We start from the raw sequence: 25,144 nt of genomic DNA, 5'->3' as shown, positions 1-25,144 counted from the left end.
ACTAGGAACAGAACTAGTTTTTGTTTCATTGTTGAACTCTTATTTACTCTAAATCCTTCACATAATAACGCTTTGTTTATAAAAAATAAAACAAAGAATTCTTTTTTTAAGAAAGTGAATCGCATGCCATTTGGGAACTCAATCTTTTTTTATATATATAGTCTTGCACATATCAAATCCAGCCTCCATCTCTTGGTGTAGAATGTAAATTGTACCAAATTAGATTGTTAAATATATTTGGATATTGTAACAATAGTGCATGTCAGGTCATATGTCACATCAGATGTAACATCAATCAATCAAAAAGAAACCTAGGAAATTATACTACAAGCTAGAGGAGGAAGGGATAGTACAATACAAACCCCTTATAATAACAAAGAAAGACGGAGCTTTCGCATGTAAAGCTATATACTATTGTATGAATGCATACTTAACATATAACGTATATGAGCGCATACATATATAAGGGAAAATGAGGCTGATGTGGAAAAGGTGCTTTAAGAAGCAGTGAAGTTAGTGGGAGAATATGATAATGGAGATTATATATAAAGACAAGAAGGTGGCATGAGATTGGTAATAACTTCACAGTTGTCTCCGAAGAAACAGAGAAACCAAAGAGTTAAGTGGGGAACCTCGAAGCTAGTTCAAACTAGTGGGAGGTTGTTTCACGTTTCAACTTTCAAGTCATAAAACCAAATCCAACTCTAAACGTAAACCCAAACGTCAAATCATCAGATAGAAGGAAATATTCTGATTGAGAGATGGCTCGTGGAAAGATTCAGCTTAAGAGGATTGAGAACCCGGTTCACAGACAAGTGACTTTTTGCAAGAGGAGAACTGGTCTTCTCAAGAAGGCTAAGGAGCTCTCTGTGCTCTGTGATGCCGAGATCGGTGTTGTGATCTTCTCTCCTCAGGGCAAGCTCTTTGAGCTCGCTACTAAAGGGTACGTATTATATCATATATATATCTTAGTGTTCATATATATACATGTGACTAAAGAGTAACATATATTATATATGTAAATCTGATTATAAATTCAGAACAATGGAGGGAATGATTGATAAGTACATGAAGTGTACTGGTGGTGGTCGTGGTTCTTCTTCTGCTACTTTTACTGCTCAAGAACAACTTCAACCACCAAATCTTGTACGTCTACTTTCTCTTTCATTCTCATTAATTAGTATCTACTTTCATCGAGTTTTTCTTTATTTTTGGGATTGATTATCGTATGTGTTTGTTTTTTTAAATAGAATTTTTGGGTTGATATTAAAACTAGTGCCTCGTCGTCAGTAGTTTCACTTCTTTCCATTTCATTCTTTTAAGGGGTAGTTTAGTCTTTTTGTTCCATAAACATTATTTTAGTGTGCAACATGCTAACACGTGTTGACATGCAGAGGGAAAATCTGTTGGACGTTGTTAATTGATTTGAAATTAAAATACTCAGGGAAGTTAGGTAGGGCACCTGATTCTGATTCTATACATGAAAATAGTTAGTGAAGTACAACATTCATTGCACCTAGCTCTCCAATTCTCCGAATTTTTAATTTGTTGACTACTGAGAGGAACTGACATTGTTGTGGAACGTTGTACTATCATAAAATAGTTACGAAACAAGTCAAAGTAATTACTGTTAAAGTAAAAGATGCTTAGAGACAATGTATTACACTTTAATTAATATTTTATATCTCTGGTTATTCAATCGCATTGTGTTTCGGAATGAAGTAGTATTATTGGTTTATAATCAGCACAATCTTTTAATAAAAGTTGATCTGACCACTTTATAAAGGTTGCCCTAAGGCCTAAACTATAGTTATTGACACGCTTTGAACTATTATTTTATATATTGATGCATATACGTATTTCATGTTTGTGTGTGTGTGTACCAACATGGGTCACTATTTGTAATTCGACATCTTCAAAAAAATTCACCCGCTTTTAGATATGTTTACAAATAATGTATAGAAACATTGAAATAAAAGTTTATAATTCTCTAGGATCCGAAAGATGAGATCAACGTGCTTAAGCAAGAGATTGAGATGCTTCAGAAAGGGATAAGGTATACTGATTATTTGCATGCTATCTCCTTACTTATGGGTTATAAATTTATACATATATGAGTAAATGCATTTAAAATGGATTTCAGCTATATGTTTGGAGGAGGAGATGGGGCTATGAATCTTGAAGAACTTCTTTTGCTTGAGAAGCATCTTGAGTATTGGATTTCTCAGATTCGCTCTGCTAAGGTATGTATACATGTTTTCATGCATATATTTAGTGCAAATGTTAGGGAGAGTGAATATAAAATGATTGACTAGAAAAGCTTTTATGTAAAATTTGCAGATGGATGTTATGCTTCAAGAAATTCAGTCATTGAGGAACAAGGTAAGCAAAAAAAACAAATGTTTTTCAAAAAAAAAAAACACATTGTATATTCAGCTTTATAGCAATTATATTAAATTAATGTAAATTTTTAACAGTTTTTTTTTTTTTTTTTTTGTATTTAAAGGAAGGAGTCCTCAAAAACACCAACAAGTATCTCCTCGAAAAGGTAACAAAATCAGTTGTATGATCTCATCATAGCACAACTTATGAAACTTCTATCAGCAGAATTATCTAGTCGCACTATTCAGATGATCTTTAGAGTGTTTTGCTTAGCTATTGTCTAATGATTTATTTTGTTGGTGAATTAAATGCAGATAGAGGAAAACAACAATAGCATATTAGATGCTAACTTCGCAGTCATGGAGACAAACTATTCCTATCCGCTAACAATGCCAAGTGAAATATTTCAGTTCTAGACCATAGGGTATTTGAAGACTATGTCTCACGAATTTAAATAACCTTGGTAAGTATAATATAGTGTTGTTAAATCACACATAATTAAAATAAAGCCTGTGGAACTTCGCTAGGCAGTTGAAAATCTATCCGTATGTTTTATCCTCTTGTTTTACATTTGTTGGTGTGAAGATGAAATGACTGCAAGTGTGGTGTGTACTTATAACTCTTTCTACTTTCTATCTATGTTTTGAATTTATGGATTATTTGGTTTTGGGTTTAACTGAAGATACCTAGCCTCTTTTTGCAGTGTATATTTACAATGTTTTTTTAAATTAATAATTTTACATTGTTATCCATGATGAAAATTATAATGTCGACAACTCATACTTTATGGAAAATAGAAATTCGACACAACTAAAGCTTCTCTGATTCGATTCCATAACGTAACTGATCATGTCATGAAATTTGAAACAAATCTAGAAATGTGAAAACTTTTTGTATCTTAAGTTCTTAACATACGATGGGACTATACATTTTATTGGTTTAAAAAGACTACCATATTATTGGGTCCCGCGTATATGATGAAGTCAAAACATTAAAGTCAACCCTAAATTTAATGACATGCTAAAATCTACAACCATCATTTGTAATAGAAGAGGCTTATTTGTTGCTTTTTCTGCCCTCGTCTTCGACATAACTGGTCTTCACGATTTGACCGTGACAGCTTATTAAACGTCTTTGAGAATAACGACGATTTAAATGCAATGTTTTTATTTGGTAAGAAATGTTTTTTAATAAATCGCTTCTCCCTGGTTTACTTTCCTCTTTCGATCAAATAGTTCATCATGTACAGGAATTTTATATGTGAAAAAAAAAATACAGGAATTTTATATAATGAGCTTAATGAAATCGATTGTTTAAGTAAATGATATTTTTTTTAGTTGTGCTGGCTTGCATTTCACCAAATCAATAATTATGTCATCCTGATCATATATTTCAACTTAAATACTTTTGTTAAACTAATATTAATTATAGAATAAAAAAAGAAAAAAGAATGAATGATTGTTTTGGTGATACGGCCTAAACAGTAAACACATCATAAATTGGCACACACATTTTGTTTTGCATCTCAATTCTAAATATGTAATTTTCAAAATACACTAATTGCTAAATTTTCCGATAGCTACAATTTAAACGTTTCTCAAAAAATCTGGCTATGGAAAATGACATGTTTACAATAATGTTAAGTAATATTGTAGACAACTCACCTACCACTGATTGTGTTATTACGGTGTGGTAGAAGACGGATAAATACATTTATTACTCTTCACCAAACCCTTCTCATCTATCTATAAATCTGTCCAAATCTATTTGTCTCTTCACCCCAAAATCAACCTACAAAAGTTAAAAGTTACACCTTACTAAACACAAACAACTTCATAATGGCTTTCCACTTCCGGCGACTTTGCTTCTTCTCAGCTCTTCTTGCCGTGGTTCTCCAACTCCTTCATGGCGTCTCTGGCCAACTAGTTGTGGTTGAGGAACCTATTTCTGCTCCTCCGCCTCCGCTGGTCGACCTAAACACCGGTGATGGCATTGTGCCGGCGCTGTTTGTCTTCGGTGACTCTCTAATAGACAATGGGAATAACAATAACATTCCTTCCTTTGCCAAAGCCAATTATTTTCCTTATGGCATTGATTTCAATGGCGGTCCGACCGGTCGATTCTGCAATGGCTTAACGATGGTCGATGGGATTGGTAAGTTTTCACTCTATGCATTATAATAAGTTTTCCTTCCTCCTAAAACTGGAACGAGGCTGATATAAGTATTATATATGATGCATGCATGCATTGATCGTATAGCTCAACTATTGGGGCTGCCACTGATTCCGGCCTACTCGGAAGCTACCGGAGATCAAGTACTTCGTGGTGTCAACTATGCTTCCGCAGCCGCGGGGATTCTTCCTGACACCGGAGGAAACTTTGTAAGTAGCTTTTATGCAAAAAAGTAAATCAATTCGTAAGTTGCATGTTATATCCTTAACAAGAAAAGGTTGCATATATGTTACATACTTACATAGTTACATATACACTCTCTTTTTACTATTTGTTGTAAGAAATGTAAGTTATCCGAAGAGCATTGATATACTTTTTTTTTTTTTAAGCATAGATATACTTGTATCTACTAATCAGCCGACCAATATTTTAGTTTGTATTAAATAATTCTAAATGGATTCTAATAAATGTACTATAAATAACTTACATAATTCTGAAGTGTATCTATTTTCTGTTATGAGCTTGTGAATAAACAAGAGTAAACATCAAAAAATTAATTAATATTTTAAAATCTTAATGAAATCGTTTCTAATTTGATTTTAAAAAAATTAGTGATCATAAAGAAAAATTGTGACAAATCTTTTTTATTCAAAATCAATCAAAATACTTTCAATTTTTTCGTTTTTTCTTGAGAAAGAAAATATATTTTCAATGGTGGTCACATCACATGAGCTATGTTCAAGAGCAACATTGTGGTTTCATATTGTACCAAGAAAAATGGTTGTGGGTGCTCCTGCTAAATGCGATAATTAATAATGTAACGTGGAGTTTATGTTCTGGTGGTCAGGTGGGACGCATACCTTTCGACCAGCAGATTCATAACTTCGAGACAACACTAGATCAGGTGGCGAGCAAGTCCGGTGGTGCAGTGGCCATTGCGGATTCGGTGACTCGAAGCTTGTTCTTCATCGGAATGGGAAGCAACGACTATCTCAACAATTACTTGATGCCCAATTTCCCTACCCGTAACCAATACAACTCCCAACAGTTCGGTGATCTCTTGGTTCAACATTACACCGATCAGCTCACCGTAATACAACAAAAACAAAAGAATGATCTCTAATTTTAATTGATAGTACTAATCGAGTAAGAAGCGAAAATATAATCAAAATGTGTTGTTGTTTTTTTGGTAATGCAGAGACTATATAATCTTGGTGGTCGGAAATTTGTAGTGGCCGGACTTGGAAGAATGGGGTGCATTCCCAGCATTCTAGCTCAAGGAAACGACGGTAAATGCTCGGAAGAAGTGAACCAACTTGTTCTTCCTTTCAACACAAACGTTAAAACAATGATCTCTAATCTCAACCAGAATCTCCCGGATGCTAAATTTATTTACCTCGACATCGCTCATATGTTCGAAGACATCGTTGCTAACCAAGCAGCTTATGGTACGTAATTAACAAACGTTAAGCTAGCTAAATAACCTCTAACTAATATCTATAGCTATTAATGTTGTGTTGTTCTATAGGTCTTACTACTATGGACAAAGGATGTTGTGGAATAGGAAAAAACAGAGGACAGATCACTTGTCTTCCCTTTGAAACGCCTTGTCCTAACAGAGATCAGTATGTGTTTTGGGATGCTTTCCATCCTACAGAGAAAGTTAATCTCATAATGGCAAAGAAAGCGTTTGCTGGTGACCGCACTGTCGCGTACCCGATCAACATTCAGCAATTGGCTAGTCTCAATTAACGATTATGAAGACTATCAACAAGACATAAAAACTTGGTGTTGTCTTTGTAGTTTCTTTTTTGTAAGGTTTTGAGTCAAATCTGTTTTCCTTTTAAGACGTTTTGAAAACGTCTACTGTGTCACACTTAACGGTCCAAATCAATGTACTCATCGTTGCTTCCTTTGTTTTCTTAAATATCATCAATTATAAAATTACAAAAAACACACAATCTTTTTCTTTTTTTTTAATAAATCACACTAATCCTGAAGCCTATGGAGCTTCGGAGATTCAGTTCTTGATATGTATTTAAGCATCATCCAACCAGAAATTGTTTATACCGGCGGATAGGGTTAAGGACAGAATTTAACGCCGGAGACACCATAGTTACGGTGACTAGGCACCGTGAAATGACGGAGTCTTCCCTCTTGCTTCGTCATGTAATCTCTACACAAAAACTCCATTGAGAACTCATCCTCCACTTTCCTATCCACATCATGCACAAACACAGCCGTTGTCTCTTCCTCATCCTTCCGTCTCCTCGCGATCATCCCCGCCGTGTAAATCGCCGACATCCGTCCCGGAGCTTCTTCATGAAACCCCGTCGGAGCATCCACCATGATTAGATCCCACTCTGTCTCGTAAACCACCTCCGGTAAGCCCTTCAACGCAAGCTCGCAAGTGGAAACCCTAAGATCAGTTGACACGCGGCGGCATTCTTCTCTGTCTTTCGTAGCAGCCATGAGAGCTTCCGCGTCTCTTACCTTGGTCTTGTACCGGACGTGGTACGATTCAAGAGACGGGAATTTCTCAGCGATTTGGTGAATCCATGACTCGTCCTCGTCTAAGAAGATGGTTCTTCCTCCGTGATTTAACGTCGCCCACATCAAGCTATCGTGACCAAGACCAAATACCAAGAAGTTGCACGGAGATTTCTTCTCTAATTCCTGATCCAATTTAATTTGTATCATCTATAATTCACATTTACACTTATCTTATACAATACGACAACAATTTACTAGTAAAAAAGTAAAATAAAATTTAACTACGGTCATTTGCTCATTTTTTGTGACGTCTAAAAGACTAAAAATTCACATCATTACCGGACTACTAAACTTATGTTACGGTAGCAACATTAGTACAAAAGATTAGACTAGATTCATTTAATTTGCTAATCATATTTGATTTTTCCAGAATTTAGATGACGAATTGAGTTCTTCATTTAGATATCAATTAACAATCTACAGTTTACAATTTAATTTGCATGTCAAAAGTCTTTTTTTTTGTGATAATTAAATAGTATACTTTAATTTGTTACCTTCTTGGTGACGGAGATTTCGGAGAGAGTTTGCTGGGGAGTGACATTGGAGGAGGCATAGTGGACGAGAGCATCGGCGAGGGAAGGAGGGATCTTATTACAACTTCTTGGACTCTGTAATTTACTGCCGGTGGAGGAAGTGGAGATCCGGAGAGTGTTGTTCAGAGGCTGATGAAATGAAGATGACGGTGAGAAACCGGTTCTGGTGATGAAGAAGAGAGTGAGTACGACGAGAGAGACGAAGCTAGAGAGTATGAGTCTCGTGGTCATCGGAAATGGGAGATAAGTCGTCATTGAGAGATGCAGAGAGATTGTGCTTAAGTGAGAGACGTTACTAAAGCTTTTTACTGCAGAGAAAGGGTTTTTTATGGTCTTCAGGGGACAAAGAGACAAAAGATTTTGATTTTTCTTGTGTAGCTTTGTCCATGTTTTGTGGTTTGATTATTGGTGTGACTCGCATTGATTCGTCGATACTAACAATAGTAATTTTTCTAATTAATTAAGGTTGTGGTGTCATATCAGCTTAGGTCCCAATTAAGGTTAAAGAGTAAATATAGCAGTTACAAATTACAACACTATATTTTTACTCTAATAAAAACAAAAGTATAGTCAATAATTTATATTTTGATTGTAAAATGTTTCTCTAGGAAACTTCATTAGATTTTGTTTTTGATAATTTTTATGAAGCTCCTTCACCAAAACCCACTCAATGTTTCTGAAGTGATTTCATCAGTGAAGCTTCATATTTGGGCAAGTTTGGCTCAAGCCATGTGGGAAAAGTTGGTTCTTTTACCATGCCAAAATCACATCTTTCAGGTTCTCTGTTTTACATCTCTGTTTTGCATGTACATCTCTGTTTTTCTCCTTTTCATCGGTTTCGTTGATATGCATTTAAAAACAAATTCAACAGCGGTAAAACGGTAAAGCCAATCTCTTTATTCAGATGTTTTATTACAATCCAAAACAAAAAGTTCTGATACAGCCGTTTAGGCTTTTTTTTTTTTTTAACCTGCAGTAGAAAATCTAAAGACTTAAGAAAAAGAGGAAAGAAAAAAAAAGCTAAAAACCAAAAAACCTGAAAGTTCAGAGCCTGAGGTTGACCACATATTGTATGGTATTCCTTTTTTTTTGTCATGAAGTTTTTGAGAGAACATCATCCGTCACAGCCTCAAGCCAAGCGCGTAAAGCCTTAACAACAATTCCGAAGGCAGTTCTTGATGAAAGGGTTATAAAAAGAAAGGAGAATCCAAATAATCAAATAACTAACTTTATATATTCCCCAACTAGAAGGCTAACTTAAGTTAAAAAAGGTAAAAAACTTTTATAAGTTTGTTGTGATGTTTGGTTGCAAGGCTTTTTATTTGAAGCCTATGAGAAGAGCTTGTAGGTTCTTGCTGAAAGAATAATGTGTCTCATTCCTCCAATGGGCGCAAGAATCGCTATCGAGATACCAGTGACTATTGCTACCTGTTAGTTAAAGAAACGGATTTAAGTGTTATTGGGTCAATTAGATTGTGTGACTAAGCCTCGTTTAATTAAGAAAGAAAGACTAACCCAAGAACACCACCAATGGGCGCTAAATCTTTTTGGTCGCTTCATTATCAACCATATAATGCAAGGCAACTGCAAATATTAAAGAGGTATCATTACCCATACAGTGTTTGCAAAGAGTTATATGTTCATTCTTTTTTTTGTAGTGTATAACTTACGAAGTACGAGGTTGATGAGAAGACAAGACCGCCGAAGAACCCTAAAAGACCTCCGAAAAAGGGGATACAAACTGCTACAAGACAAATCAATGCTGCACAAACCAAGAATTATCTTAGTTTTCCATTTCTCCATGAAAAAAATGAGTAAAAAAGAAGTTAAATGAGAACTAACCAACATATGTACTACGTGCGACTAGACGCAGTGTTGTTGAAGGAGTGAATTTCAGTGTTTTCACAAGATAAGACTCGATCGTGTCAAACACAATCATCGCAAAAACCTGTCAAGATGATCATTTTAATAAAAGTTGGAGAGTTTTTCTAAGGGACCAAAAAGATAAGGAAAAAACTAGACCTGATAACTTCCTATGACATGGATAAAAACCATGAAGTTAGCAGCCGCTATAAGCCAAGCTGGTCTCTCTAAGGAAATGAGAACATCATCCTCAACATGAGCCCCAAACGCCCAATAGCCGGAGATAGCCACAAAAAGGTAACAAATGATGACGATTATGTAAGCTACAACAACTCCTTTCCACATTGGTTTCTTGGAAGGCACTTCAGGTGTTGAAGGAATAGTTGCTTGGATCTCAAGAACCACACTGTGTCCTGCAAACGCAAACGCTATGGTTCCAATGCCGTTAAATGCATCAAAGACCATTGAGGCCACCGTGTCTCCCCTGACTCCGTAAGTTGAAGGACGGTGTTCCGTTCCTTTTGCTATTGACGCCACCGAAGCTATCATTGAGTAACTGCAACAAGTTTAAGTTTCCTTATAAATAATTAGAAAACAAAAAAAAGAAGAATTTTTTGTTTGTTAAGGTTTAGGGTTTGGTGACAATACAGGAAAGACATGAGGGCGGCGAGGAGAGAGACGATCTTGATGGAGTTGAAATCAGGAGATTGAGAGAGGACAAGCTGAAGCGCGGCGAATCCAAGGATGTAATAAGTCTGACGGATATGTTCGAGATTCGGAAATAGAAGCTCGACAAATTTCTTGAGAGATTTTCCTCCTGTCACGTTGTAGACTATGTCGGAAGCGATTTGGACAAGAAGCTGTTGCGGCATGACGATCCAGTAACCTAGTTTTGGTCCAAAAGCTTCTTGCCCTAGCTCGGGGTAACGGTCCAACCGTTTCCCTGGAACGGCTTCGTGCAACTGTACCATTTGCCATAACGAGTAGAACGTTATAGCCCATGACATTATTATAGCAACAAGTCCAGGTCCCCTGTTAGCAACAAATTTATCGTTAAATTACGACTTTATTTTGTGAAGTTAAGATCAGACAAATTTAAACATTTCTTAAAAAATTACCAGCCAAGTTGTGACATGGCGAAAGGGAGACCAAGAACTCCGGCGCCAACCATGGCCGTGACATTGTGGAAGGCGGAGTAATACCATTTGGCTTCTCTAGACGCTGTGACTGGTAACCAATCGTTGTAATCCATTTGACGGTGATTGTTATTGTCCGTTGATCTTCCTTTGTTCTCCTCGTCATTCTGATCAAGGTATTTTGGCATGCTTAATATAATGAATTAAGAGAACTAACAGCGCGTAACGTTACAAAAAATGTAATAAAGTGAGGCAATGATATGATATAATGTTAAGAGTCTCATTGATGAAACTACATTACAAGTCGGGCCAAAACTCGACACTCTTTGCCATAAGATGAAAAGATATTTATTAGGCAGAGAGAGAGCATAGTTACCGCTGTGTATGTCATTCTTGTCTTGTGTTTTCTTTAATACTCACAAAAAAAATAAAATACAGGAAAATGTATTTATTTTTTGATACAATATGTATAGAGAAAGAAAACAAAAAATAAGAAGAAAAAAAAAAAGTGAAGATGGTGTTGTTTTGTTTTTTTAACTTTGTTAATGAGGATTGAAAAAGTGGTGTTGTTGTTTAAATAGAGAGGTGATTTGAGTGAAAGTGAATTTTGATTACTTGGATCTTAGGAAAGTGAGGATGGTCTTTTGAACCAGTCTGCGGTTAATCTCGTAAGTTAGAAGTCACTCGTAAAATCTAACGACTCTGGTCTCTTTCTATTTTCAGTGTCGTGCTAAGGCTAAATATAGCTTAGGGCGAATAAACAAATGTGGCTTTTATTATTAAAAAAATAATCCAAATAACGAAAAACATATTCGATAGTGATAAGATGAAAGAAAATAAAATATTCAAACCACTATTTATCTATCTTTCCTTTAAAAAAATTATTCAACAAACTCACGTAGTTATCAAACCAATTTTCTCTCTATAGATATGATAGCCAAATACTCTTATAAAATTGAAGCAAAAAAAGAAGTTTATGATTTAGAAGAAGACACGGTTACAAAGATTAACCTTACTACTAATTTTGTTTATAATTTTTTTTTTTTAAGTGGCCCATTGATAACACAAAATCAATTTCTCTTTTTCTTTTTAATTTTCATTTTCTTTTAATATGTTGATTATTCCAAAAGAGATTTTCGTTATTTTAGTTATGTACTTATGTTATTAAAATTATCTTCCATTAGCATGTGCATAAATTTCTAATACATAGCGTGTGGACTTCCCAAACAAATACTCACTATGCACTATACAATTTAAATACATAAGGCTAAAAATGAAAAAATTATGGCCTACGAAATTCAGTTTTTTTTTGTGTGGCATTGGGTTAATGCCCTTTCCTCTTCACGGTAAGCAAGACATTGCCTATTTTATTTTGTTTTCAGATATTTTCTTCTTTACTAACATTTCTAGCCTTACTCATCCCGACTTTTTCGCACTTCAATAAGCCTACAAATCATTAACAATTTAAACTAAGAAAATTTCATATAATTACACAGTTTATTACCAATTTATAAAAAATACATAAATTATAAGATTTTCAAACCAGACAAATTACTTTTCTTTTGTGGGTAAGGATATCATCAATAGTAAAATATGCAAGTATGACCAAATATGTTTTATTTTTGACATCCTGTTAAATATTACATTTTTTTTAACGACTTTCCTTAAGTACGCATTGAAAATTTACAATTTTATTATACTTTACGTTTTTTTAAAAGTATAATAAAGTCTTGTACTTATAAAATGGAAAATAAATAAAAACATCATAAGAGATTTGGATTCAATCCTTGCAAAAAAAAAAGGAAAAAATTATCAGCTCATCTAGTAACATCACAAATTCACAATTTACGAGTTTCAACTTTGACCATACATAGTATATTACTGTAATCTCTTTGTTTCTAATTAATCCTTAAAAACATATATATACCCGAATTATTCATATGTAACCCGAATACCGTACGTTGTCGGGTCTTTGAACCCATACCCGTCTATTTTTTAATTAAAATATTTTTATTAATATCTTCCCAAATGGGCTTTGGGCTTTTCTGGATTTGGGCCAAACAGAAAACAGAGGTTACAAAAAAGCAAGATATCGCCGGCCACTTCGCCGGGAAATAGAAAACAGAGGGTTTAGGTTTATTAGTCTTTCGATTGAAAACATATGATTTGGTTTTGGGAATATCGGTGAAGTTTTTCTGGTTTGAAGAATTCATTATCTGATTCTAATTTAAGCTTTTCAAGTTTATGCAAAAAGTTTTCGAATTTCTCAAGAATTAAGGTTTTTTTTTTCTCGTGGAATGTTTGCTCAGTACTCACTACTCAGTAGCTAGGTCAGAGCGAACTTGTTTATGCAAAAAAGTTTGCTAATTTCTCAAGAATTCAGCCTTTTTTTTCCTCGTGAGTTTTTTGCTCAGTAGCTTTAGCTTGATATGTGGAATTGTTGCAGAGGTTATGTGGTATGAGATTTTCAGCTAATGGTAGGTTTTAATTACTTGAGCTGAGCTAGAATCATAGAATGTAGCAAATTTGGAATTTTTTGCTTTCCCTTGCAGATACATCTTTGTTTGTTTGACTCAACTCAATAGAGAGACCTTGTGTATATACAAAAGGTAGCTTGACATTATAGTGTAGTCAATCTTGTTGGCCTAAGAAACAAATTCGACTATACATTGTATCAATCCCTGGCTTCAAGCACAGAAGAGGCACAACAACAAAAACGCTTATGAGTTCTATGGCTTCTTGTTCCCTTTTTCAGCTACCGAGCATTTCTTCCTGTGTAACGTTGCTGCTGTTGTTGTCCTGTTAAAGCTTGGTTTTTTCTTGATGCAGACTTTTCTACACGTGCTTTGCGGACAGCTTGTTGGATCTGCTTCTCATGCTCTTTAAGCAAATCTTCAAGATTTCCACCAGGAGGCATCAATGGTCCTGAGTAATTGATTCTGTTTTTCCTTGGTGCATTGCCCTGATGACACAGCCCAAAGCAACTTAATAATTACATACCAAAAGGTTTAAGGTACACGATATAACAAGAGGAGAGACTTACGGTTGAGTAATCTCTGTTGGGATCTCTCCTATAAGATTCACCAGACAAGTCTCCTGTTTGAGATGTCCTAGACTTCATCTCTGCATTAGTTTGTCTTTTGATGCTTCCACCTCCGTTCCATTCTGTATCAGCCACTGTTGGGTGAACCATTGAAGAAGCATGAGCTTTACCATTCTGCTGGATCCCTCTTCTTGGTGGTTCTATCCTAAACCCGGTGCCACCTTCCTCGTCTGTTTTGAATTTGTGGCTTATGCATGTGACTTTGGACTGTCCTGCAGCCATAAACTCTGGTGTCTGGGCTGTTTTAAGATCCTTTGGCCGTCCTCTTGTCACAGTTTCTCCCCCTCTTCTCTTGTTACCTTCTGCCCTTAGTCTGCAAACAAAACTTTCATCAGAAAACCCCCAAGAGAAAGACTAGTGAATGAAGATGTATGTAGCTTTACTTTCTTGCTTCTTCGTTGCGAAGCTTGGCATCAAGTTCCTTGCTTGGTGGATATCTAGGTAAGTTTGATGGATTCGCAGGGAGTGGCTCCGTGGTGAAGAACTGAAGAGAAGAAAGATTGAAACTCATCATGAGAAATGTATCTAATAACTTGTTTAAGAAACATGGATTTCTGGTTAGTATCGATCTATTACTTCGCTCCTCAAGGTAGAAGCAGCCGATCCCCGTTTTTCAGGTTCTATTGCCAGTAGCTTATTGATGAGCATCAGAGCTGATGAAGGGAAATGGTTAAAGGTTTCAGCAAGAACAGGCTTGTAAGGATGACTGGGTTTAAAGCTTGTTGCTAGTGGCAGTGTTGCTCTTCTCCAGTAATCTTCCGAGGGTGAACCACAGAGCTTAAAGATCTTGTGCATCTGCTCCACCTGATAAACAAAAAAGGATAATTATCTCATCAGCTGTCTATAAGAAGTAAGACTCTGAGTCTCAGAATTTGAATGAATGCTGCGTCGAATTATAAAGCCTGAGCTCAAAAACTGTTCTTAACAAACTAAAGAGGTGTTAGAGAGTTCATTACTTCTGTGCGTCCTGGCATAATAGGTTTTCCGGCGAAGAGCTCAGTGAGAATGCAGCCGGCGCTCCACAGGTCAATGGCTGGTCCATACTCAGTGGCACCGAGCAACAGCTCAGGTGCTCTGTACCATAAGGTCACAACACGACTGGTCAGCTGCAGATCTCCATCACCTCGGTAAAAATTCGCCAATCCGAAATCACCAATCTTCAAGACACCTTCATTATTGATTAAGAGATTTGAGCCTTTAATATCACGGTGAAGAATTCCTCGTCTGTGGCAATGTTCAAGCCCACGGAACAATTGCTGCATATAGCACTTGATCTGAAAACGAAGTAGGACTCTTTATAAAACTTGAATTCTCCAATCTTTCAAGTGCATAGGAAAACAGAATATGTAATACCTGAGGTTCAGAGAATTTGATTCCAGGAGTTGCAGCTAGACCTGCGAGATCGTGTTCCATGTACTCAAAGACAAGGTAGAGGCTACCTGAGAGTCTAGAGGTAACTAGACCTTCTAGCTTCATAACATTGGGGTGATCAAGCTTACGAAGAATGAGAATCTCCCTGGCCATAAACCGAACACTCTCTGGATCCATGTTCACAAACCGAACTTTCTTCATCGCCACAATCTTCCCCGTTTCAAGGTCTCTAGCTTTGTACACGCTGCTGTAAGTCCCCTGTCCAATCTTTAACAATACACACAACATAAATTGTTATTTCAAGATTTTTGGAGGATCACAGATCATGACTGTTTAGTTGAGAGAAAACAGAGAAGATGAACTAACTTTGTCTAACTTCTCAAAGGACTCTGCGCAGCGAGGAACCCATCCTTTAATGGCCTCCCCAGCAACAGAAGCCAGCCAAGACGGCCATTCTGCAGCAGGGAGTTCCGTTTTATTGCTGATCACACGTGCTGGCTGCTGCTGTGCCGGCTGTGCAACCGGTATAGCGGTGACTCTTCTTGTTGGATTTCTGGTCGGAGCTCCCACAACAACGACCGGTTTGGTGCTGTTTCGATCAGATGAAGTGGAAGGACGGCGTGCCACAGGATAACCATTAGCCACAATGGTGATAGAAGCTGAAGAAGTCGTACGTGTGAAAGATCCTTCCTTCTTGGATGAAGACGAAGACGACGGGGGATGATGAGGGAGAAGTTGAAGGATGGATTTGCTGGAATCTAATAGATCTTTATCGGTAACGGCGGCGCTTGGTGAACGGGCGGTGGCACAAATACAACCCATTACAAAACAAACCACCGCTCAAAACTCCTACTTAATGGAAAAAACTTTAGTTTTTGCCGATTTGCTTTTATCTATCTATCTCTCATTCTCTCTACTATGTCTTAGGTGATATGGTCGGCGACCAAAAACTTTCATTTTTTGTTGTCTCTCTCACGTTTTTGTGAGTTTGTTGTCATAGAAAAGTGGAACGTGCGTACCACTCAATGGTCTCTTTTTCTTCTAGAATCAAGATTTAAAATTAAAACGATGAGGATGATGAAGGAATCGGTCAACGACCTTTCACTTTCACTAACTGATTTGTTTTTCTTCCCTTCTTAATTGGGTCTCATTGGTTTCACAAAATGGGCTTCATTTTATTTGTAAAGCCCGACAATCTTTTATCTGGTGTCAACTGTCAACATAAGTACGATGAAGTCTTTGTAATGTCCGTCCATAATCATGATTTGGTCGTGATTTGTTCCCCTATGTGTATGTACTTGTGGACTTTGGATAGTTTTTAACCGCATTAGCTTTTTATGATATCTCTACAAAATGTGTAAATCATCCTTGAGCTATATGGGTAAGAATAGTTTTTTTTTTCCTAATGAGAAAAGAAGCCTGAGAAATGAGAGCTCACGTGGGGGAAAAATAAATGAGAAGTGTAACCAAAAAAAAAAAAAAAGTAAACAGATCCTAACCCTTTGCACATCCTATATTAACTGCTAAAAACGTACTCGTATAGATCAAACGAGATCGTCTTCAAGATAATCATACACGGAGATACTAAGTTTGTCCTCCTCCTCCATATTCGCCATGGAAGATCTCTCTTCACAACCACCACTCCCAGACACAGCACCATGGAATCCGGCGTCCACGGCCATGCCGGCGTCGGAAGCAGCTTTTTGGATGGACTTAGGAGATATATTGGAGGCGAGGGAGGTTGTAAGTAAGTGAGGGAAGTTAAAAGATTCGTCGTCGAGGGAAGATGGTCGGTGCAAGCAGTAAAAAGCGACGTCGTGGGCTACGGCAGCGCCTTCTGCGGTGGAGAAAGAGCCTAACCAGAGACGTTGACGAGTTCCCGGGACACGAATCTCTGATACCCATTTTCCCCATTTCCGACGACGGATACCTTTGTACTTGCTCTGGTCAGTTTCTCCGGTGTCTCTTGAATCCATGTTTTTGGGTGGATGAAGATGAGATTATAAGATCATGAGGGAAAATGTTGCATATAAATACGTTGAAGCGGAATAAAGTCGTGTAGATCAAGTCCGAATAAATTGAATGTATATAAATTGTACTTTTAAAATTGGGTTATGAGATGAATAAACAAATAATATATGGTCAAAGTATGACCGGGGGGGTTATGAGATATGGACATGTGGCTCGCACTGGTTGACGTTTTCTATTTTAGTTTTAGCTTTTGGGTTCTTTGGAATATTCGAGTCGTGTTTCAAGTTTCAACTTGTTGAGGTTTACATCAACTAAATACCCATTTGGATAAACAAATGAATTTTCCAACGTAATGAGAGTCATCATATCACCTGATGATCCATATCATCAATACGACTTGATTCAAAAAGTCTGATAGAAAAGAAAATTAAAAAACACACAAGTACACAACAGTCCATCACGACATCACGTGCTGAAACTTGAAAAGAAAACATGAGACTTGCCTCTCTCTCTTATTTTGTTTGGTTAATTTCATCAGGCATGACGTCTTCAAATAGTCTTAAACGGGTGCTCTTCTTGGGCTTATAAGTTTGACTAAAGGGCAGAAAAGTTATTTTTTGTCTTGTCTCGTTTTGCAATTTGCACACTGAAAACGAAAAGGGATATGAGATTTGTGGTCTCTTCTTTGATTGGTGGTACTCAAATTTAACACAAACTAAGATTCCGCACACGGAATCACTCACTTTTGAGCAACCAAATTTGAATGCAATGTACTCTCTAGTCTCTACAATGACCTCCCTTTCTTCTTTTAATAAAAAAATTATGGTTAAGAGGTTTATATTATATGTTATTTTTACATTTAACATACATTATCTCATAAACTTAATAATATTTTCCAAATTCTTAGAGTTAATTTATTTATTAAAAAAAAGATTATGTATGCCTATATTGCTAATTGAACAAAAATCATAAAATGAATAGAAATGAATAGAAATGAAGACTATATAGTCCAAGTGGCCTAGCATGGTTATTGAAATTTTCTCTCGTTTTTGTTTCACCCAATCAAATATGAGGTGTTGTATGTCAAATACAAAAGATAGTGGGAAAGCTTGAAGATTATAATTTGAACTCAAGGAGAAGAAAGAATATCTCGTATAAGGGGTAAACACAAAGAAAGACAGAGCAAAGCCATCTCTATATACTATTACATGGTTTTTTTTTTTTTTGTTTCTCGGCAAACTGCACAAAGGAGGCAAGCAAAACCAGACCAACAAAGATATTACCTCTACTTGAAAGCATCTGAAGCAGAGTAAAGGAAGTCCAAGAACCCTGTTCCTTTCAATAGACCTTTACCTGTCAATAGCTCGAAATCTAACAGCAGCAAGAATCCTATCACTGCCGCCTTCCCGTTTATCACTTCGTTCTTCTTCGTGAAACCAAATCCTTCAGAACCCTCGTCCACAATCATTCTCACCTGTGATTCACAAAATTTATCATCACTCTTTTGTTTTTATCTTCCCAGATGAAACAAATTCACATGTATAGGTGTTTTACCTCGTCTACATTGACGTTTGTTGCTGTGAGCCCAGGCTGAGCTTTTCCACTGAAGACGATCTCAGCAGCTGCCTCTGTTTTCCCGCTGTCTCTAATGCTGATATAGATGTTTTCCTCATCATATTTGACAGGGTATACAAATAGTTTCCTCAGTGCAGGTGTCAAGACTCTGAGAACCGGGTTTTTCGGGTACCATTCCCGGATCTCTCCAGTTCTAAGATCAAACGTACTATCCGTCGATGGACACACAATGCAACCATCCTGATATAATTGCCAAAAAGAGATCACTCACCATGAGAGAAACCAAGAGTACTTCGAGCAAAAACTACTATTAAAACCAAGACCCTAATACATTATAGCAACAGTTTAAAACCATAACCAATGTGATGAAGCAACTCAAGCTATGTGTTGATTAAGGAGCTAAAGATGTCTTATGTTATAAGCTTGGTTTCCTAAAGCTATCACACTACTCGGTCAGGCATTTTCACAAATACCTTTCATGCTCGAAATTTTTCCAAACGACGAAAAAAGCTCAAATTATAAAAAGTACAAAGACGAAGAAAACCTGAGTGAGCCTAGCGTTGAGAAGTCCTTCGCTATAAGCTCCTTCAGCTGGTGAACGATTCTCAATTGCAAAAACATCGTTCTTATACCAAAGCAACAATATCGTCTCATCGTCTTGAATAACCACTCGCCGTTCACCTTTCGGAAGCGCCGATAACGGCACCACCGGCACCCAATTCCTTCCAGGTGTGGATACAGAAGAAGAAGAAGATACCTCCGTCGCCTCGCATCTTACGTTTCCACCACTTCTCTGCTTCGAATTCTGGTCCAATCGGTAAGTGAGAGCTACTCGACGGTTACGGCGGAGATAGAGAGGCAGCGTTCTAGCTAATGGCGGTCCTCGGATGAATGATGAAGGTCGCGGAGTTGTGAAGGAGTAATTACGGGGGAGAGATGAAGATGCGGTGGTCGCCATTGACGAGAGTGAGAGAAAGCGTAAGAGAATGGAGGGAAATGCATTTGACCACACAAAGGAGAGAGAAGTGGATAACGAAGAAGAAGAAGAATAATGGTAGCCACACTTTTTTTATATGGGCCTCTATTTAGCCAACACGCCTCACTTCTTCAGATATTTTGTTTGGAAACTAGCCCCAATGGGCCTTGTAAACAGTTGGGCCAATGTGGGCCTTAGGAGAAAGGCTCATAAATTCAGTAACCGACAAGCAAATTTGGCATGGAGTTGTCTTCACTCTTCATCTTCAGAGTCTCGTACTCTTGTTGCGTTTTTTCGCGCGCATTCTTCCGCTTTGCTTTGTTGTTCCAATATCTCTCTCTTACCTCTGTTTCGTTATTCTCAATCATATAGGTTCTGCTATGTATATACTCTCAGCTCTTAGGGTTCAAATGTGTATATAGTATGGTTCAGCAATCAGCACACCACGTGTTCGATGATATGCTTCAATGAAGTTTTCTCAACTTGTAGTCTTATTCTGCTTTGATCTCAAGTAGAGAAGCATATTTTTTGTTGTGGAGCTCGAATATGGCGCGTTGGGCATGGTGTTGTTAGACAGAGTATATGCCGTATATTCTTGGAGGTCTCACCATAGCCGACATTGTCAAGTTTATTCCCAGATTATGGAAAAAGTCGCAGTCTTGTTCCAAGAACTTTCCAAACCCACATTGAACCAATGCTGAGTGAGAGTCTTTTCAAATCTCTTGGACATTTGGCCAGCCACGGTCATTTGCACGACGCTTTCAAAACGTTTTCTCTTCTTCGTCTTCAATCTTCTTCTGCAGTTTCAGATGACCTCGTTTTGCATTCCGCGGCTTCCCTTTTATCCGCTTGCGTTGATGTTCGTGCATTTTTAGCAGGGGTGCAAGTTCACGCTCACTGTATTTCGTCGGGTGTCGAATATCACTCTGTGTTAGTCCCAAAGCTGGTTACCTTTTACTCTGCTTTCAATCTCCACAATGAAGCTCAATCGATTATTGAGAACTCTGACATTTTGCATCCCTTACCTTGGAATGTGCTCATTGCTTCGTATGCCAAGAACGAGCTTTTTGAGGAGGTTATTGCTGCTTACAAGAGAATGGTGAGCAAGGGAATCCGACCCGATGCCTTCACTTATCCGTCTGTTCTTAAGGCTTGTGGTGAAACACTTGACGTTGCCTTTGGAAGGGTGGTTCATGGTTCCATCGAGGTTAGCTCTTACAAGTCCAGCTTGTATGTTTGTAATGCATTGATCTCTATGTATAAAAGGTTTAGAAATATGGGTATTGCTCGGAGGTTGTTTGATCGAATGTTTGAAAGGGATGCTGTCTCATGGAATGCAGTGATAAACTGTTATGCTTCGGAAGGCATGTGGAGTGAAGCGTTTGAGCTTTTCGATAAAATGTGGTTTTCAGGTGTTGAGGTCAGTGTCATAACTTGGAATATTATTTCTGGAGGTTGTTTGCAAACAGGAAATTATGTAGGAGCTTTGGGTTTGATCTCTAGGATGAGAAATTTTCCTACGAGCTTAGATCCTGTGGCTATGATTATTGGTTTGAAGGCTTGCTCTCTCATAGGAGCAATACGATTGGGAAAAGAGATTCACGGTCTTGCTATTCACAGTTCTTATGATGGGATTGACAATGTTCGAAACACGTTGATCACAATGTACTCAAAATGCAAAGACCTTAGGCACGCCTTAATAGTGTTTCGACAGACTGAAGAAAATAGTTTGTGTACTTGGAACTCTATCATTTCCGGTTATGCGCAGCTGAACAAATCAGAAGAAGCCTCTCACCTGCTGAGGGAGATGTTGGTTGCTGGCTTTCAGCCAAATTCCATTACACTAGCAAGCATTCTCCCTCTTTGTGCTCGGATTGCAAACCTGCAACATGGAAAAGAGTTTCATTGCTACATCCTGAGGCGCAAGTGCTTCAAGGACTATACAATGCTGTGGAACTCCCTTGTTGATGTTTATGCAAAATCGGGAAAGATTGTAGCTGCAAAGCAAGTATCTGATTTGATGAGCAAAAGAGACGAAGTAACATACACTTCCTTGATAGATGGATACGGAAATCAAGGTGAAGGGGGAGTAGCCTTGGCCCTGTTCAAGGAGATGACCAGATCTGGTATTAAACCTGACCATGTAACCGTGGTTGCAGTTCTATCAGCCTGCAGTCATTCCAAGTTAGTCCATGAAGGTGAAAGGCTGTTTATGAAGATGCAGTGTGAGTATGGTATACGTCCTTGTCTTCAACATTTTTCTTGTATGGTTGATCTCTATGGCAGAGCAGGTTTCCTAGCAAAAGCCAAAGACATAATTCACAATATGCCATATAAGCCATCCGGTGCCACGTGGGCTACCCTACTGAACGCGTGTCACATCCATGGGAACACACAGATTGGTAAATGGGCAGCAGAAAAGCTCCTGGAGATGAAGCCAGAGAACCCGGGATACTACGTGTTAATTGCAAATATGTATGCAGCTGCTGGTTCTTGGAGCAAGCTTGCTGAAGTGAGGACTATAATGAGGGACTTGGGTGTGAAAAAGGATCCTGGCTGTGCTTGGATCGACACAGATTCTGGATTTTCACTGTTTTCGGTGGGGGACACATCAAGCCCTGAAGCATGTAATACTTATCCTCTATTAGATGGACTGAATCAGCTGATGAAAGACAATGCTGGTTATGCCATCAATAAGGTGCAAAGTTCAGATGAAGAACTTCTTCAAGAAATGGGATGAAGGTGAAGAGCTGAGGATGATCAACTGGAGCTTTATTTAGTTAATAGCACATAGTCTATATACGCCTGCATATCACCAGACTGAGAACAAGTTGGATACACATGACAAGTTCTAGTATATACATTAACTAAAATTGGACAATGGTGGGGATTGCTGCGGAAGTATTTTTCCTATATAACACAAAGAAAACTTATATTGTGAGCTGATTCACTTCATCGAGCAAGAGCTTTGTAATGCCATCAGAATTGGTCGGCCAGTTGAGGAAATTTCTGCAGCAGCCAGGTAACTCCCTTTATAGCAGCCTGAATACACAAAATGCAAAAGCTGTTAAATCTTCATTACCTCTGCAATTTCAAACACATCCACACAATCAAAATTGATAGTAGCTCATGTTACCAGAACTGTTTCTCCAGGTTTGATTGCAGGCTCAACGCAGTCTCTTCCATATCTGCAAACAAAACAGAGAAGAAATGTTTATCCCAGCAAGACAAAAATTGGCATCTCTGTCAGTCTACACGATCTGTCGAGAAAAGTGTGCTTACACGATCTGTCTCTTCCCATCAATCACCTCTAACCGGTAAAAGCTGCAACCTTTGCTAAATGGGAAGTTCTTTCCTTTCCATTCTGTCAAAAATCTCCAATTTACGACTTATCATTAGAGAAACATAGACGACTAAATCATAAAGAGTCTGTTAAAAACTAACCTAAATGCCATGAAACTCCAACAGCTGAAGAGTCTTCTGTTGAGATATCATCTATCACGAATTGGAGATCCGTACTTGTTGATTCAATGAATTTTCCGAAGAAATCAAGAATTGCCTGTCATGGCTTTATCAAAATTAGGCTCTGAGACACAACAAAGTCTGAAAAGAAGAGACTTTGGTTTATTAGAATAATAATCGTTTCACCTTTCGGCCAACAAAGGGAGATGAGAAGACGAGATCCTCGTAGACGCAGTCCTGAGCGATGAGGTCTGTGACAGAGGATAAATCATGGACGTTAACGGCGGCGTAGAAGCTGGAGACGACCTCCGACGCTGATGTCGGAGCTGTTTCTGGAACAACGTCGTTGGCTGTAGCAGCTTTTGCAGCTGGACCATAGGATGCGGACAATCTCGGAGGCTGTGAATGAGTGAGGCTTGTTGGCTTGACAAGTTTGGTTGGGAGGAAGAAGGAAGGAGGAAGATGGTTGAGCGAGACGAGTGAGGGAGACGTCAAATAAGAGACGAGAGAAGCAGTGAAGCTCATCGTCGTTTCTTGATATGATGTCTTCGTTTTTGTGGCTCATTTGTGTTTGTGATTAAGAGAGCAAAGAGTTGAATTTTGAATTTCAATTGGAATTTGTGGACAGAAATTCTTATTAGTAGTCCCTATGATTATCGATGCCATGTGGATACTGTAACAATCAATAGAAGTATACTCCAATCCTCTTTCCTATTAATTGATGATTTTTCTATCATCATTTCATCTTATTTGTTTGTGAAATGATACTTTTAATTTAGTTGTGAAATGAGATTTTATAATTTTTCGAAATATAAGACTAGGTAATGCGTAGCAGAACAGAAAAGTAAAGAAAAATATGTGTTGGTGGATAAAAAGTTGAATTGTTTTTCATAATTTTTAGATCAATGATATATTTTCAGTAAATTCTTGTTCATCGGTTCTCAAATCTACATAAAGAGAGAAGCTAAGCAAACATTTAACCCTATTTTTTAGATTTTGTTTTTTCACTCCTGAACATATAATGAATAAAGAGATGGTTATGAAAGACGTTTATAATAATCTTTAAAAAAAGAGAAAAAAATCGAATCCTTCATAAATCTTTTACATTCATAGATGGAACACAATAATTATAACATAAATAAAAACGAGAAAATCAAACTCAAGCCATGCACGTCACTATCGAAAAGTTCTCACAAAAACAACAACTCCAAAACATCAGCCATGAAGCGATATTTGTTGATGAGATGCTCTATCTCCTTGATAAACAAAACCTCACATTTTTCATTCAATTCTTTGGCCTTATTATCTCCAATAAGCTTACCTTTCTCCAAAATATACTCTTCAGAAATAAATTCTTTGACCATCTCCTTACTTAAAAACATCTTCAAAGATGGATACCGAGCCCAAAACTCATCTTTAATACCATTAGCCTCAGTTTCTGTAACAACTATTGACATAAGATTTTTTTTTAAGAAAGTATTAAAGATACGATACAAAAACTATCTTAATCACTTTTAAGATTTTTATATCAACGTAATAATCTTGAAACCTCACAGTCAAACAGAACATGAACATGCAAAGTATTTCTTAACAAACGCTCCAACTTCTTTACAGTGGAAACATGTGAAATGGTGAAGTGAAAAATCTGAAATAAAATAGAGAGTGATGCATGCATGTACCTCCATTGTTGTTTTCAGAGTCTGATGGTTCGTCTTCCATTGAGTCGTCGTCTTCCGATGAGTTGGAAACTTGGGAGTCGCTGAGTTCTTCTTCGGATGATTCAGGTTTAGGTGGAGAGTTGATCGTAACCGGCACCATCGTCGTTAAGATTAAGTTCGAAGAGACTAGATAAAGTTTCTAAAGAGAGAGATAGAATCGGACAAACAAAGAGTCGATATGTGAACAAGTAGAAACATGATGTTTATTTATACAGTATCGTCGGGAAAACGAAGAGTCAATTACTTTATTTAACTGAATATTTTTAGTGACAAAAATATGAAACGTTTTTTTTGTAACTTGTCCAAGTTGACATGAATTGTTTTTAAAC

At 37.4% G+C, this 25,144-nt stretch overlaps 10 protein-coding genes and 3 long non-coding RNA genes across 25 annotated transcripts; 5 read left to right on the top strand and 8 right to left on the bottom strand.

The window, feature by feature from the left end:
• Nucleotides 1–573: 573 nt before the first annotated feature.
• On the top strand, nt 574–3,156 carry AGL12 (AGAMOUS-like 12). The gene is made up of 7 exons (NM_105825.3): nt 574–943; nt 1,041–1,146; nt 1,995–2,056; nt 2,144–2,243; nt 2,341–2,382; nt 2,507–2,548; nt 2,697–3,156. Exons 1-7 carry the CDS (start codon nt 762–764, stop codon nt 2,796–2,798), a joined length of 636 nt encoding a protein of 211 aa, NP_565022.1. The 5' UTR covers nt 574–761; the 3' UTR covers nt 2,799–3,156.
• Nucleotides 3,157–4,153: 997 nt separating this feature from the next.
• On the top strand, nt 4,154–6,958 carry AT1G71691 (GDSL-like Lipase/Acylhydrolase superfamily protein). Of its 3 annotated transcripts, none has more exons than NM_202396.3 (5): nt 4,154–4,536; nt 4,642–4,763; nt 5,402–5,644; nt 5,753–6,002; nt 6,083–6,958. In NM_202396.3, exons 1-5 carry the CDS (start codon nt 4,221–4,223, stop codon nt 6,304–6,306), a joined length of 1,155 nt encoding a protein of 384 aa, NP_974125.1. In that variant the 5' UTR covers nt 4,154–4,220; the 3' UTR covers nt 6,307–6,958. The 3 variants fall into 3 exon arrangements, with proteins under 3 accessions (NP_974125.1, NP_565021.2, NP_001322417.1); NM_105824.4 differs by having other exon boundaries at nt 4,154–4,540; nt 6,083–6,502; NM_001334504.1 differs by lacking the exon at nt 6,083–6,958 and having other exon boundaries at nt 5,753–6,026.
• AT1G71690 (glucuronoxylan 4-O-methyltransferase-like protein (DUF579)) lies at nt 6,453–7,947 on the bottom strand. The gene is made up of 2 exons (NM_105823.4): nt 7,602–7,947; nt 6,453–7,230 (listed from the first exon to the last, which is right to left on the bottom strand). The coding sequence occupies exons 1-2, from the start codon at nt 7,893–7,895 to the stop codon at nt 6,637–6,639; spliced, it is 888 nt and encodes a 295-aa protein (NP_565020.1). The 5' UTR covers nt 7,896–7,947; the 3' UTR covers nt 6,453–6,636.
• A 534-nt stretch (nt 7,948–8,481) lies between these two features.
• On the bottom strand, nt 8,482–11,114 carry AT1G71680 (Transmembrane amino acid transporter family protein). 2 transcript variants are annotated; one of them, NM_105822.3, is made up of 8 exons: nt 11,016–11,114; nt 10,622–10,806; nt 10,152–10,535; nt 9,663–10,059; nt 9,483–9,588; nt 9,311–9,402; nt 9,156–9,224; nt 8,482–9,068 (listed from the first exon to the last, which is right to left on the bottom strand). In NM_105822.3, exons 1-8 carry the CDS (start codon nt 11,028–11,030, stop codon nt 8,970–8,972), a joined length of 1,347 nt encoding a protein of 448 aa, NP_565019.2. In that variant the 5' UTR covers nt 11,031–11,114; the 3' UTR covers nt 8,482–8,969. The 2 variants fall into 2 exon arrangements, with proteins under 2 accessions (NP_565019.2, NP_001320666.1); NM_001334503.1 differs by having other exon boundaries at nt 8,513–9,068; nt 9,311–9,588.
• A 1,634-nt stretch (nt 11,115–12,748) lies between these two features.
• On the bottom strand, nt 12,749–16,134 carry AT1G71530 (Protein kinase superfamily protein; the record flags this gene model as incomplete). 4 transcript variants are annotated; one of them, NM_105821.4, is made up of 7 exons in its annotated part: nt 12,749–13,601; nt 13,683–14,055; nt 14,126–14,226; nt 14,319–14,546; nt 14,699–15,016; nt 15,096–15,380; nt 15,480–16,134. In NM_105821.4, 7 exons carry the CDS (start codon nt 15,933–15,935, stop codon nt 13,395–13,397), a joined length of 1,968 nt encoding a protein of 655 aa, NP_177308.3. The 4 variants fall into 4 exon arrangements, with proteins under 4 accessions (NP_177308.3, NP_974124.1, NP_001322117.1 ...); NM_202395.1 differs by having other exon boundaries at nt 12,749–14,226; NM_001334501.1 differs by lacking the exons at nt 12,749–13,601; nt 13,683–14,055; nt 14,126–14,226 and having other exon boundaries at nt 14,301–14,546; nt 15,480–15,935.
• Nucleotides 12,749–16,201, top strand: AT1G71528. Of its 4 annotated transcripts, NR_139932.1 has the most exons (3): nt 12,749–13,116; nt 13,469–15,362; nt 15,499–16,013. It is a non-coding gene; the product is annotated as an other RNA (long non-coding RNA). The 4 variants fall into 4 exon arrangements; NR_139929.1 differs by having other exon boundaries at nt 12,756–15,362; nt 15,511–16,201; NR_139930.1 differs by having other exon boundaries at nt 12,756–15,362; nt 15,499–16,201.
• A 232-nt stretch (nt 16,202–16,433) lies between these two features.
• Nucleotides 16,434–17,332, bottom strand: AT1G71520 (Integrase-type DNA-binding superfamily protein). The gene has a single exon (NM_105820.4). It carries the CDS (start codon nt 17,087–17,089, stop codon nt 16,658–16,660), a length of 432 nt encoding a protein of 143 aa, NP_177307.1. The 5' UTR covers nt 17,090–17,332; the 3' UTR covers nt 16,434–16,657.
• Nucleotides 17,333–18,093: 761 nt separating this feature from the next.
• Nucleotides 18,094–19,719, bottom strand: AT1G71500 (Rieske (2Fe-2S) domain-containing protein). Its single transcript, NM_105819.4, has 3 exons — nt 19,204–19,719; nt 18,639–18,899; nt 18,094–18,558 (listed from the first exon to the last, which is right to left on the bottom strand). The coding sequence occupies exons 1-3, from the start codon at nt 19,615–19,617 to the stop codon at nt 18,370–18,372; spliced, it is 864 nt and encodes a 287-aa protein (NP_565018.1). The 5' UTR covers nt 19,618–19,719; the 3' UTR covers nt 18,094–18,369.
• Nucleotides 19,720–19,875: 156 nt separating this feature from the next.
• AT1G71490 (Tetratricopeptide repeat (TPR)-like superfamily protein) lies at nt 19,876–22,796 on the top strand. Its single transcript, NM_105818.3, has one exon. It carries the CDS (start codon nt 20,330–20,332, stop codon nt 22,373–22,375), a length of 2,046 nt encoding a protein of 681 aa, NP_177305.1. The 5' UTR covers nt 19,876–20,329; the 3' UTR covers nt 22,376–22,796.
• AT1G09257 lies at nt 21,214–21,955 on the bottom strand. Its single transcript, NR_139591.1, has 2 exons — nt 21,683–21,955; nt 21,214–21,517 (listed from the first exon to the last, which is right to left on the bottom strand). It is a non-coding gene; the product is annotated as an other RNA (long non-coding RNA).
• AT1G71480 (Nuclear transport factor 2 (NTF2) family protein) lies at nt 22,388–23,849 on the bottom strand (the record flags this gene model as incomplete). 3 transcript variants are annotated; one of them, NM_105817.3, is made up of 5 exons in its annotated part: nt 23,284–23,849; nt 23,080–23,194; nt 22,918–22,999; nt 22,772–22,823; nt 22,388–22,677 (listed from the first exon to the last, which is right to left on the bottom strand). In NM_105817.3, exons 1-5 carry the CDS (start codon nt 23,620–23,622, stop codon nt 22,615–22,617), a joined length of 651 nt encoding a protein of 216 aa, NP_177304.1. In that variant the 5' UTR covers nt 23,623–23,849. The 3 variants fall into 3 exon arrangements, with proteins under 3 accessions (NP_177304.1, NP_001321582.1, NP_001321581.1); NM_001334500.1 differs by lacking the exons at nt 22,388–22,677; nt 22,772–22,823 and having other exon boundaries at nt 22,914–22,999; nt 23,284–23,777; NM_001334499.1 differs by lacking the exons at nt 22,388–22,677; nt 22,772–22,823; nt 22,918–22,999 and having other exon boundaries at nt 23,075–23,194.
• Nucleotides 23,234–23,630, top strand: AT1G09253. Its single transcript, NR_139590.1, has one exon. It is a non-coding gene; the product is annotated as an other RNA (long non-coding RNA).
• Nucleotides 23,850–24,132: 283 nt separating the features above from the next.
• AT1G71470 (uncharacterized protein) lies at nt 24,133–24,995 on the bottom strand. Of its 2 annotated transcripts, none has more exons than NM_001124111.1 (2): nt 24,777–24,995; nt 24,133–24,535 (listed from the first exon to the last, which is right to left on the bottom strand). In NM_001124111.1, the coding sequence occupies exons 1-2, from the start codon at nt 24,913–24,915 to the stop codon at nt 24,288–24,290; spliced, it is 387 nt and encodes a 128-aa protein (NP_001117583.1). In that variant the 5' UTR covers nt 24,916–24,995; the 3' UTR covers nt 24,133–24,287. The 2 variants fall into 2 exon arrangements, with proteins under 2 accessions (NP_001117583.1, NP_177303.1); NM_105816.2 differs by having other exon boundaries at nt 24,133–24,544; nt 24,777–24,993.
• Between the last annotated feature and the right edge of the window lie 149 nt (nt 24,996–25,144).

Source organism: Arabidopsis thaliana (assembly GCF_000001735.4).
Source record: "Arabidopsis thaliana chromosome 1 sequence".
Classification (NCBI taxonomy): domain Eukaryota; kingdom Viridiplantae; phylum Streptophyta; class Magnoliopsida; order Brassicales; family Brassicaceae; genus Arabidopsis; species Arabidopsis thaliana.
The sequence above is the reverse complement of the archived record's forward strand: the minus strand, read 5'-3'. Positions and strand labels throughout refer to the sequence as shown.